The sequence below is a fragment of the Eleginops maclovinus genome, chromosome 4 (genome assembly GCF_036324505.1).
Source record: "Eleginops maclovinus isolate JMC-PN-2008 ecotype Puerto Natales chromosome 4, JC_Emac_rtc_rv5, whole genome shotgun sequence".
Lineage (NCBI taxonomy): Eukaryota > Metazoa > Chordata > Actinopteri > Perciformes > Eleginopidae > Eleginops > Eleginops maclovinus.
In genome coordinates, this window is record NC_086352.1 from 21,425,961 (window position 1) to 21,439,117 (window position 13,157).

The window sequence follows — 13,157 nt, forward strand, 5'->3', positions numbered from 1 at the left end:
AACCAAAACAATGGTGCAGGACGCAAGAGTAATCTCAATGTCACTAATTCATTTTCTTCTATTCTCACCAAAACCAAACATATCTGTGACTTTGATCAGATTTCTGCCCCTTCCTGTTGCGTATTTTGTTCCTTCTTGTATTCATTATTAATGTCTCAAGAGTTTTCTTTCACAGAATGCTCAAATCTTAATTTAATATATATGCTGTCTTATTTCTAGTCTAAAAGAGAGGGAAAATATGTCACATTATTTAAGCAGAAAATGCCATTACCAGACAAATTCAAAATATTTCTTGTCAGTGCTTTCACACTGACATGAGAATTAAAATCCCCATGACAACTCAAATCCTAATATACGACTTCCATTCATGTGAGCGTGCATAGTCATTTAAGAGCATTACAGGGTTTTGCTTGACTTCCAGTATTAGTATTAGCATTGTACGTTTTTACTTAATCTTCTTGATTAGGTATTCATTAAATGATAAAGGCCACCTCAGTTTGCTACACAATTAGGTTCTGTTGCTACACTAACACACTAGTTATATTTATAATAAGTTAAGCAAATGTTGGACTTAAACATGTTAACTTCTGTTACATACTTCATTATTTGATAGCATGTTTAGCTGCTAGAAAAATCTAACTTGAAGTTAAATAAGATATTTTTCCAAATGCTAAAAACCGAGATATGTTCAGTAGTATTGAAGTAGAGGGATACACACAGCGGCACATGTGGCTGGTTGCTTTTGAAACAGATATGTATATGAAATATTTCAACTATTTCAAGAAAATGTCAACAACAGCATTGAAAGTCCATGTGAACCACATTGTCGGAGGGCTCAGGGTCAATGATATCTTCACATACCTGCACACTATTAGTTACACTGATAGAATGCCATTTCGTGGCAGCAGTTCTCTTACAAGATCAATACAGTTTTTCCAATATTTGGAGGAGGTAAAATTGAGTTTGAGGGTTGTGATTAAGTAAAAGCAGTGAAGCAGACAACCTCTAATCCAGTCAGTTGTCAGGGCAATATAATCAGAGAAAACATGTGTTAAGGAAGAAATACTGCACAGCTTCTTTTGTAGCTCCAATAACTGTTATATTGTGGCATAAATAACTCTAAGGTGTTATAACTACTACTACTCCTACTACAGCTACGGTATATGTCCAACTCATGTGATACTCTTTTTTTGACTTCTTTAAAACGATTGAATTGTGGCTTGATTACAACATTACTTTGTACTGGAGTGAAAGAATACTTGGGATGTAAACAGGAATATCAATACATTACTGGCAGCCACAATGAAAGATCACATGGACATCAGGCGGCTTAGAGTTTGGACAGATTGTTTTACATTTCTGTGAAAATGGTTCAGAATTTCCAAATTTCCTAACCCTAGAAAACACCCAGTTTAACAGTTCCTATTGGAAATGACACATTATCAGAGAAACATCTGTTTATGCAAACCAGCTGTTGAGAAATGTCAAGGTACTTGCATGTAAATGTGGAGAGAAATAAAACGAGGGCATGTGTGGAGGTTGTGTGTAGGGAACATGTATAAATCATGGCCGGAAGACTTATTTTTTTGCCTGCTCAAAGCCTCACTTGCTATTGTGGATGATGTTTGTCACAATCGCCAAATAATGACATACAGAAAAAGAAGTGGTAAGAAAACTGTCAATATTAAAAGACATTTAAGATGATTCCTCTGTAGTCCTCTATAGCTATAATCATGTAGCATATTTGTCTAACGCAGCGTAAACACGGTTCCGTTGCATTGACGCTTGCCGACGGGTATGTCTGGTGCTTGGGGTTAATGCGACCAACAACCAATCACATTGATCTCCCGCCCTGGACACACATACACATGGTTTGATTGGCTAGGGCTTGCACTGGCATATTTGCATGCGTGGGATTTGATTGGCTGGCACTTCCGTTGAGGCTTGAAAAGTTAAACTTTTCTCAACTTTCACCGCGAGCAACGCAGCCAAAGCAAAACAGGGAACCACAATGCAGTTCGGCAAAGCTTGACGTCACCCCATTCAAAGTGAATGGGAAGGTGCGTCAAGCTTCAACGCAACGCAACCGTGTGGACGAGTTGTAAGGCAGCTGTTAACCTGATGGCAAGTCTGACTAAAAGATTTGTCTTCACAATTGTAAATCCTTCATTGTAAGTTATCCTATATGAATACATAATTCGATAAAACATGAATCATACAACAATTCTAAACTACACTGACATTGTTAATCAGTGTTTTTTTGCACTAATGATATGATAAGAAGGCTACTAAGAAAAACTAATTATCTCCAGAGCACAAGTGTCTGATAATCCACCTTTAACCCAGTGAGTTCAGTCGGCCATCCATATGTCATCTTCATCTCTACTAGCCAGACTCATTGTAGAAAGAAATAGAAGTAAGACATCATTTAAAGTTTTTTTTTGTAATAATTGTAGACAGACTGTGGAGAAGGTCATTCAACAGTTCAGATTTGTCTTGTGCTGTTTGACAGATATCTAAATTTGATATGACACGTGAGGTTGTCCGATGCCCTCAAGTGTCTGGATAACTTCTGAACTGCATCATTGTACTGTATCTGAAAAATACACATTCTCCCATACAGTGATTATGTTGGAGAAAGGTCATGCATAACAATAATTCCCGCGGCATTAACTTTATACAGGTAAAATGTTTTTAAACCCCAGATAAATACTTATAATACATAATACAAGTATTAATACATGTAAAATCTTGTATAAAATTTAGCCTTTTAGGATATCTTAGATACAGTGCTCATCCCTTTGGCTAGTTGCAAAGATCTTCATAATAAGTAAGTATGTAGTACATATCTACTGTATGCTGAGATAATTGCCCGAGATGAATTTTTTAAGCTGAGATAAACCAGACCTGAAATAACTTCAAGCCTTGGCCCAACATCCTACTTGGGTCTAGCCTGGGGAAAATATGACCGCTGGCCTTCTAGTCAATATGCTAAGGGCAGCCACAAACGACGATGTAGCTCCATTGCCTTAGCTATGCCCTTGCCCAGAGCAAACAAAGGTGAAGAACAACATCTGCAGGCACACGTCCTCTATGTAAGATGTTGGAGGGTTGCCCACAACCGCAGTTGGTCGGTGACTGTCCTAGTCCTGTGACATTCTTGTGTCCTCCTAATCCATTTTTTTCCTTGTGGTATGTCTTTCACATTTCACATTATAATATTCTCAAGGTATAGTTGGTTGCTTTTTCATGTGTTGTTTTCAAATGTAGAATTCAATGTTTGCCCCCCCTCCCTGGCTTAATGAGCAAGTGATACAGAGACAAAAAGCAGTAAATAAAAAGCTAGAGTGCAAATGAAGAAAGGACTTGGCGTGGATCAATGAATAAATTGTATTTTTCTCAGTGTTTCACGCAGATAATGTTCCCGAGCAACAATAACCACACCTCTAGTATACCTCTGGAAAATGCGTGTGTGCATACTCGCTGGGTCAAGTTCACGCACCAAGAGCAGTACACAGCAGCCTCTCTGCAGAGGAGTAACAGCCCATTCCCCAAAGCTTTGTGTCATATAAAGACTAAAGGGTGTCTGTGCCTTGGTATCAGACAGCGAAAGGCGTGACAAAGTGGCAGTATTTGACGACCAGGGACTGAGAACAGGCTGCACGCCCTGCACTGTGGCTGGGGGTTACACACTCTGTGGGGTCCAAAGGGTCTTTGTTGACACGATAAGTAGAAAAGAGAAAATACAGCCAGGGGACTGAGTTTCTATGGATACAGTCACCATACCTTTATTTGGAGCAATAATTTGTGTATTATTCTCTACATTGCCTTTTCATATTAAACATTTGGTTCTTTCAATCAAACCCTATCTTTTAATGCCATTTAGGGACACATTTTTTGCAGAATTACATGTATTCACATTCAGTTATCACTAGGCTTTTTCACTGTTAGCAATTGAGCGGGGGTTTGTTTAATTTTTTCATTTCCTTTTTCCACTCTTCATCAGTTAAGATATTGCAGATCAGTTATAAACATTGTTATGAAACAAGTGAACTACAACTTCTCAGAACAAGTGATTTCTTCATGATAAGAGATATTAAAATGATCAGCAGTAGCTTCATGAGTGTTTGCTGGACTCATAGTTTTAGAGCTGGTTGCATTAAACTGCACGTGCTGTGACCGTCAGTAACCACAACTGTTGTTTAAGTAACTTGGAACTCACTTTGGGGAAAACATTTAGATTATATATATATATATATATATGTCTACATGTGTTTACAATATATGTTATTGATGTATCGCCACGTTAACGATACCAAACATAAGGTTAAGCTTGCAACTTAATTAAACATTTGTCTTCTAGAGTGTTTATTATTCTTGATGCCTGTTTGCAGTATAACAATACCAAAGACTTTCACTTGACATGTGTGTGGTTTCAGATAGAGAGCTAGAAGTGTTTATAGTCACACACTTCATTTAGAATTGTTCTCTGCAATTGCACAGAGGAAAGATATAAAAGTCCCCTTGGAGGACTCCAAAGGTGTTTTATTCATCAGTACTCCATTTGTTTCACTGTTGCACAGTCTGAGATGAGGCAGCATCTGCAGCATGGATAAGACTAATATGGAGTTGGCAGATAGTACAATGATTTGACACACTGCTTTTCAATTCTAGAGACATCTTCCGTTGATGCTTCGTCAAAGTTTTAGGTTATAGGAAGTGAATGCATTACGGTCTATAGCAAAGTTAAATTAAAATTAAAACCACAATTAAACTTTTGCTGAATTTAAATTGTGTGACATAAATATTTGATGATAGAAAAGGAGATACAGTATATATAGACATACTCTTGTTTAAGCATGTCTTTGTCCAAAAGACAGTTTTTTCCATCAGAAGGTATTATTATATCATACACAATACAATCGTTGAAGTATATAAACATGCAATAGCACATATTGCTTGTTTGTTCAGTGAAACAAGCTACAGCAGTTGGATGTGTAAAAAGGTTGCACGGTTGTTTGTAAAGCCTAGTCCAGTTTACGGCTCTAGAAGGTACTAAATTAAAGCACTGTGCATAAAGGCACCAGAGTAAAATATGGATAGGCTGTTAATAAAGGCTAAGGGCTAAGCATCTAATTTCAATACTGAGAGGAACATTTACTCCAGTCTCCAAATCAAAGTTAAAATCGGATGACATTTTGAAAAGTTATTCCAACATCCACACACTCAGAACATGTAATCATTCACTTGTATCCGAGATAAAACAGCAGACAACGGATCAGAAGTTAATGATTTGTTCATCAAAGTGTAAGAAAAAAACATGAATAAGACATAAAAAAGCAAGCCTGTTGTGAGTTCAGAACAATTACGTATAGAAATGTCTACTCAAAGTTCTACATTTTTAGTTTTCAGAACCAGCAGGACTACTGAGCATTTATTTTGGGTGATTTAATAGAACACTTGCCTGCCGCAGCAAAACACTGACTGTATTTCCTCATGTATATTATGCCATCATTAAAAACACCAATAAAATGTACCACGTCTACGCTCAATTGCCAGGTTTCGATGTAAATTAATAGTTCAGTTCACAAATCTTCTATAACATTATAATGTTGCAGAAACTTTCAGTGTCTCCAGTTTGTAGAATTGATGATTTTCTCTGTGACTTACATGTCACTTTTACATTTATTAAATTCTTTATGGGTTCTGGACTGTAAGTGTTAATGCAGCTTGTAGACAAAAACTGGATACCAGAAACTTTGGGGGATTTTGTCTAAAAGTTTGACTTTTCATCAACAATCCATCAATCAGTAAGTATCTGCCCGAGTCCACTTTACTTGGATTTTTGATGAAAAAGTTACACATGCTGACCCTGTTGATGTTTTCATGTGATGGAAATTAGATATAAATTGTTCATTGTTGAGGCCTTTGAAAATAAGATTCAGTGCATGACACAAGAGTTGCTGCACAGAAACAGAATCGCATCAAAGTTTAAGACACCTTAGGCCTTGCCCTTACGTTAAGGGGGGGAGAATCTATATCATCAAAAAAAAATATCTCAGAATCTCAAAAATAGTAAAAAAACAAAACCTTAGATACGGCTAGAACATATCATGGTCTTGAATCGGCTGGATCAAAAGCACACACTTCAAACACATTCGATCTCTGCATTCAGTATATTCACAGATCCGACGTGTTTTAACACTCTATTACGCTAACACATTGGTTGTTAAGAATAACAGTACATTAACATGGTTCATGTGAGAGAATAGGATTTCGGAGATTTCTTGATTTTGCAATTGCGATATGATATAATCGTTTTAGACGGATAAATAATTAGCCTTTTTTTTATTATTACAAGTATAAAACAATATCTGAAAAATATGTTTAAAGTATATGAAGAGACCACCTCTGTAGCTACAAAATACTTTATTCAGAATTGTATTTTAATATTTTTCTTCCCATGATTTAAATATTACAAAAGCAAATATTCTGATTTTGACACAATTATGATAAATGGTGCAGCCCAATGGAGCATGTTTTCAGACATTGACAAGATAAGCTTGATGCCTTAAAGGTATTTTGTGCTCGTACACACCTTCAACATAAGGAAAAACAGATCTCAGGTGTTCACACTTCCAAATCCCAAGACAGATCTTGAAAGAGAAATGCTCTAGCTTCAAACCATCAGATGCGAGGAAGCCTCGGGCAATCTGTGTGACCCGGCTTCATCACACACTGTTATGTGTGAAGCAAAATGCTTCATAACAGGTGAAAATAATGTGGCAGATGTGTGTTAGTTTCTGAGAAGCAAAACTGTCCAAGCTTATCCTTTATGCTATCACCAAGCTTTGCCTTATACAACCTCTATCTCATCCTATCAAGAATGAACTGTTTGAATACAAGTCAACAGCATTCGTTTCCTTCTACTGAGGTGCATGAGGTCTTTAAGTGTCGTGATCACAGTTCTATTTAGCGATAGTGTTTGTGTTGTTGGTTGTTAATTATGTGATAAATTACCTGGAGGATTAATCAAGTATGAACAGATGTCTGGATGTGACACCTCTGGCCACCAGGTGTTACCCAACATTTGGCAGAGTTTATGGTTAATGACCAGATTAGTTTTAGAGCTGTGTTGTCGAAAAAATGTAAATGCCTTGGGCTGCACTTCAAAACATTGCGATATATCAGATATCCTCTCGCTCAGATATTTGAAATAATAAGGCCTATTTTAAATGTATATATAACATATGAATATAATATATAATAGTAGTATTATGATTACAATGACTGATGTATGGACCTGCTATTTAACACTTTGTTTTTTTATGAACAGATACAATTTTCTATTTACTTCTCAAATACTACAATTCTAGGTTAATCACCACACATACAGGAGTTTCCTGATCTATTTTGCTATATTAAAGCATTCAGACCAATTCTCAGTTATTTTCCAGTTATGTAATTAAGGTGCAAGTTCAGCGATGAAAATCCAATTTAGAGTCATATCCTGCAATGGATACAGTCTGATGAGTAAAATTGAAAGCCTTCCACATCAAAGAAAGATGAGTCTGACATGCTCTGACCCACGCCTTCTCGACACCTGTCCAAATTAAACGCTTTGCAGTGTCTGTGAGGCAATCTTACTGCCGCAGTCATTACTTGTTGGAGTGACTGTCCAAGCAGAGGTGGACAAGGTAGTCAGAAATGTAAGTAAAAAATATAACACTACACTGTAGAATTACTCCATTAGCAAGTAAGTTGTGTTAATATAAATGTATGAGCATTAAGATGTAATTCAATTACTCAAGTAAGTTCATTCTGCAGAACGGCCCATTTCACAATAAAATATGGTAGCTATATTGTTGAATTATGAATCATTAATGTGTTCATAACACTAATGATGCAGCTGGATAGATGGAGCTTATTTTTTTATTTTACTTTATATACTTAAAGAAATCGTATCGATAAAGATAACTTATGATTTGATCACATTTTGTATTATTAATCTGAACCATCAAGGTCACTGAAGCTATCAATTAAATGTATTCAAGAATAAAATAATTAATATAAGCCTCTGAATTGTAGTGGAGTGAAAGCATGAAATAGAACAAACTAAGTTAAATATGTGTGGTACCTCACTGTACTTAAACATGATACTTGAGCAAAATGACTTATATAGTCCACCACGGTGTGCAAGGTAAAGTAAGGTTGTGGTAATCCCAGTGCAACCTTGATAAAAGCAAAAGATTAGTATCAATGTAGTGGGAATAAAACGGGAGACATTATCAAGTGAGTTGCAGCAGTTTTATTCTAAAACGTGTTCAGTGAGGTTTTTATGAGACTCTGGAAATCATGACTTTTAAAAAAAGGCTTGTGGGCATATACTAGGTGGGTCAAGGATTGATGGGTCACATTAGACAGTAGGAATTTGCAGCACACTGGTGTTATACACATGTACCTGATCCAGGTTCCTTCCCTCTAATCTACTTTCTGTCAGGGACCACTGTGATCAATGGTTTGTTTATTTGCCTGTGTAATAAGCAAATTATGCTAAGCGGGAGAAGTCACCTCTAGCATTAACCTGCTTACATTTTAATCAATGACTTAAGTGATTTTTATCAGGATGCCACAGGCGATGGGGTGATAGTACCAGTTACAGACTAGAATCTGTCCTATTTAATGGCGATGAGACACGGCTGTGTTATTTAGTAGTTCTATCAGAGAAAGCTATTTTCTCAGAGTCGAGCACTCAAGGAGGAGCATTCATCATATTTGCAATTAATGGCCTCATTTATTACAGCCACTGCAACCGAGGTAGAAGGTACAATTTGTTTAAAAGATGATATCAATAAGTCTGTTCACCTTGATCAGATAACATTAGATTTGTTTATATGTTAATTACAAAAGCATAATCATTTAATACAATAATACTTTTCATTCTTTGTTATTCTGACTGAGAATAAAGCTCAGAATTTAAGTTTATAATATTAATATTTTAAAAGAAACTTTTATGTGGTTTCAACATACTGGGATAAATGGTTTGAGATGTGTTTATTTGTTTTGCAGTATTTTGTTTTGATTGTATAAAACCTGTTTCCTTTTTTAAAGATGCATTTATTTTAAAACTGTTGTATCAAGTATATGCATAACTGAGTTTTTACAAATGTGTATCGGATTGAATAGTCGATTGCCATAACTTGTGTGTACCGAATAATAATGTTATATTATGATTTGTTGTTTTAACTGCTAAATCTACTTTTAATAGCTTGAAATATTAATTTAAAGAAAAGTTGAAAATAATCTTCTGTAATTTATATTCAAAAACTTCAAGGATATTTGTCAACTTTTTATCTAAACCTCTAACTGGTATAGTGGTGCACAGTATGTCATACATCTGTGGGTGGTGTGGGTCATCAGAGTCCTGCAAAACAATATAGCATTTTTTAAAAATACCAAAACCTCCTCCTCAAAGGTTCTGCAACGGTATCCAGAGCACAATCAATTATAGCGGGAAAGAATTTGTCGGTCGATACAGAAGAAGCAAAAAATAGTTTCAGGGCAGTAATGCCAGAAGCCCTGGTCATCATTATGTCCATAACCAGAGGACAGGGAAGAAAAGCTCCCAGGCAACCATAGCAGATTACAACATGGTAGGAATAAAAAAAACAAACCTGTGGGTCTTGACCTTGTGCCAGCCTTTAGCAACTTTTTTGTAGTCTTTTACATTGATCGTCAATGCTCCAGTACATGTAAACCAACACTTCCTTAATCCTGCATCCAAAATGCAGCAAATCACACTCACTTTGGTAGCAGGCAGCAGGGTTTATCCTTTCCAGCACAGAACACATTGTTGCCAGTTGCTTAACAGAAAAACACCTAAACATAAAGTAACCTGCATGCTGCTCCTTTTAAAATCCTCTCAAGCAACAAACCATACACAGTATAGTAAGCTCTTGATTTCGCACCGATTAACAACAAAGACAAAAATTCGCATCAAAACACAAACAGCAAAAGCTTTACTAAATGAAAGAATAACATTTTTAAAGTTTCCAACAAAATGCACTCAGGTTAAATGTATTTTATAGCCAAATATGACACATGTGCCTTAAGATGCTTTACAATCGGTAAAACATACGACACCCTCTGTCCACGCTAATTCAGAAGAACAACTAAAACATTTTAACCCTTGTATTATGTTGAAAAAAAATTACATTGATTATGTTGCGGGTCATTTTGACCCATACTGTGTAAATGCACTCAAAACAGTCAAGAAAACAGGTTAAACCAATAACAACTTTATTTTAGATTACACAAACATTTAGAAAAGTGACATACAATACATTTCTAATTCCAACACTATATTTAAGAACTATTTAGTCTAATCCTCTTGTCCTCCTCCCGGGTCAAAATGATAATTCTTCCCTGCTTCTTTCCTCCTGCCATGCTCTCTCCTTCCTTCTTCTCATCCTGTTTTCCTTCTCTCTGTTCATCCTCCTCTATTCCCTTCCTTTCTCCCTTCTTTCCTTCCTACCTTCTTTCCTTCCTCCTTCCTTGACCAAAGAAAGCACAAGGGCTACGTTTTTCCCTCTTCATGAACACATTTCTTTTTAACTTTGACTTCAACTGTAACTTCATCCCAGCAAACTTCAACTTTTCAATGTTCTCCACATGATGGACAGAATGTTACTGTGTGCTTCCTGCAGATGTAATTCTTGCATTTCACACAAGAGGTACTTGTTTTACTGTCCTCTCGGGAGGGACAGACCTGGCATCTTTTCCTTTTCTTTCCACCTGTGTCCACTGGATGTTGGTTGGGTGAGGTTGGGTTGGGTGAGGCTGCAGGTTGGTCGGGTGACCTGAGCTTGACCTTTTCAATGACAGCTGCAGCTGCTGGGGATCGAGCTGGCCTGGCTCGCGTCTGGATCTTGGGAGTGATAAGTGCTTTGCCGAGTTCTTCCAGGAAAAGCCGACGTCTGTACAATTTGCCGGCATTCCATTTCTGGTTGATTGCAGTCCACAGGACATAGGCATTGTAAGCAGACATGTCCACAATGTTGTAGAAAATCACCAAAGGCCAACGGGCTGTCTTGCGCTGGCAGCTGTATGTTGCTGTGACTTTGTCCAGATTGTCAACTCCTCCTTTGGTGGAGTTATAATCCAGGATCATTTGTGGCTTCATGTCTTCTCTTGTGCTCAGGGATGCAATTGTACTCATTACAAGAACATTCTTGTTTCTCTTTGGGCAGTATGAAACAACTGTTGCTTTCTCAGTGAAAGCAAATATTGAGGAATGCAGAGGTCTGCCCTGCATCTTCAGAATTTCAGTGGGAAGTTCTGGCTTATTTCTTCTGACTGTTCCCAACATGGTCAGCTTTCTCTTCTGAAGTTCATCTCCAAGGCGGTAGGATGTAAAGAAGTTGTCACATGTGATGTTATGACCTTGCAGCCCTTCACTCATTTCCAGCACCACACGCATCCCCTGATTCTTCTCAGATGTTCCTCCAGGTAGCTTTCCAGTGTATACTTGCATATTCCATGCATAGCTGGATTTTGCATCACAGGCTGCCCATATTTTGATGCCATACTTGGCGGGCTTGTTGGGCATGTACTGTCGGAAAGGACAGCGCCCCCTGAATGGAACAAGGCGCTCATCTACAGTAACATGGGGACCAGGATTGTACAACAAAGGTAAAATTTCAACCCATTTATCCCACACATCTCTGATCGCAGCTAGTTTGTCTCTTTCACGTCGACCAGCTCTGGTGTCGCGGTTGTCAAAGCCGATCACACGAGATATCATGTGGAATGTCTCCAGAGACATTGTTGCATGAAAGATTGGCCTTCCATTCTCTTCATTCCATAGACTTGCAGTTGTTTCTCCCTTTGACCTGTACACTCCAGCTAATAACAGAACTCCAATGTAAGCATGCAAGTCAGTCGGATCCAGTGGTTTCCATTTCTCTTGAAACACACGTCTCCCCTCCAAGTTGGTCATTTCCAGTATAATCCTCTCTATTGGTGAGGATATGAAGAGCTGAAATGCTGATTGAATCTCATCAACTCGTGTGACAGCAAATCTTGTAGGACCGGGAGTCATTTTGACCACATTGGAAGATGACAGTCTGCCTCGGCTTGGGTGTGGTGATGTTGACCATTTTATATTACCGTCCTTAGATGCCCATGTCCCCTCTGTGGATGATGATTGCTGCATTCTTTGGTTTTCATCTGTTGGAGGAACAACGGCAGACTCGTCCTCTGAATCCTCCTCATCGTAGGAAAATTGACAATCTGGATCAGCAATAACATTGTCCTCTGTCTCTGAAAGATCCTCTGGTTCTGAAATATCTTCCTCTACATCACTATCCCAGTTCAAAATCTGTGATAAAGCCTCCTCAGCTGCCGTCCTTCTGGAGCTCATTTTTGGTGAGTTTGTCAAAGAGATGACATGAGAACAGTGACAAGGACAAGTGTGAGAAAGTTCCCTCTCTTCACACACCTGGCTCTGGGTCTCAGAGGCAATCAATATACAAACAATTGTACATCAAAGTAAAAAGTACATCAAAGAGACAAGTTTATTTTGGATCTGAACAGCTATTTATCCATATTAAAGGGTCTGGGTCAAAATGACCCGCAACATCATCTTTGTATACAAACTCTGCACAGACATTCCACTACACATCAAAGTGTCCAGATTTTACACACCAGTTCATGACCCTAGATGATGAAAAGTCACCAAATTTCATCAAGAAAAAGAAAGGATAACCAGTACTTTGGTCAACACAAAAACTGAAATGGGTCAAATTGACCCTTAACATAATACAAGGGTTAAAGCAAAGCAACCAACTATTAGATATTCCATATTTATTGGATATTTTCACCTCTCCAATCTGTATTAGAATTTCCTTTTACCTGAGTGCACAGCAGATTTATCCTGTGTTTTTGCATTTTTTTTTATGGCACTATAGTAGAATTAAATTGCCTTAATCTAAGATTACTGTTTCACACTTTGTTATTTATATTGTTTAAGATCTACATAGTCTTTTAAGCAGGGGACAGAAAAGTCACACTGAATAGAAGCTTTGTAAGATCATCCACATCTAAAAGCAGTAAAAAAACAAACATGTATTACCGTTATTATAAACACTTCAGAACAA

At 37.4% G+C, this 13,157-nt stretch overlaps 1 protein-coding gene across 1 annotated transcript; it reads right to left on the reverse strand.

Annotated features, from left to right (window-relative positions):
* Nucleotides 1–10,248: 10,248 nt before the first annotated feature.
* On the reverse strand, nucleotides 10,249–12,830 carry LOC134862853 (piggyBac transposable element-derived protein 4-like). Its single transcript, XM_063880954.1, has one exon. It carries the CDS (start codon nucleotides 12,419–12,421, stop codon nucleotides 10,658–10,660), a length of 1,764 nt encoding a protein of 587 aa, XP_063737024.1. The 5' UTR covers nucleotides 12,422–12,830; the 3' UTR covers nucleotides 10,249–10,657.
* Between the last annotated feature and the right edge of the window lie 327 nt (nucleotides 12,831–13,157).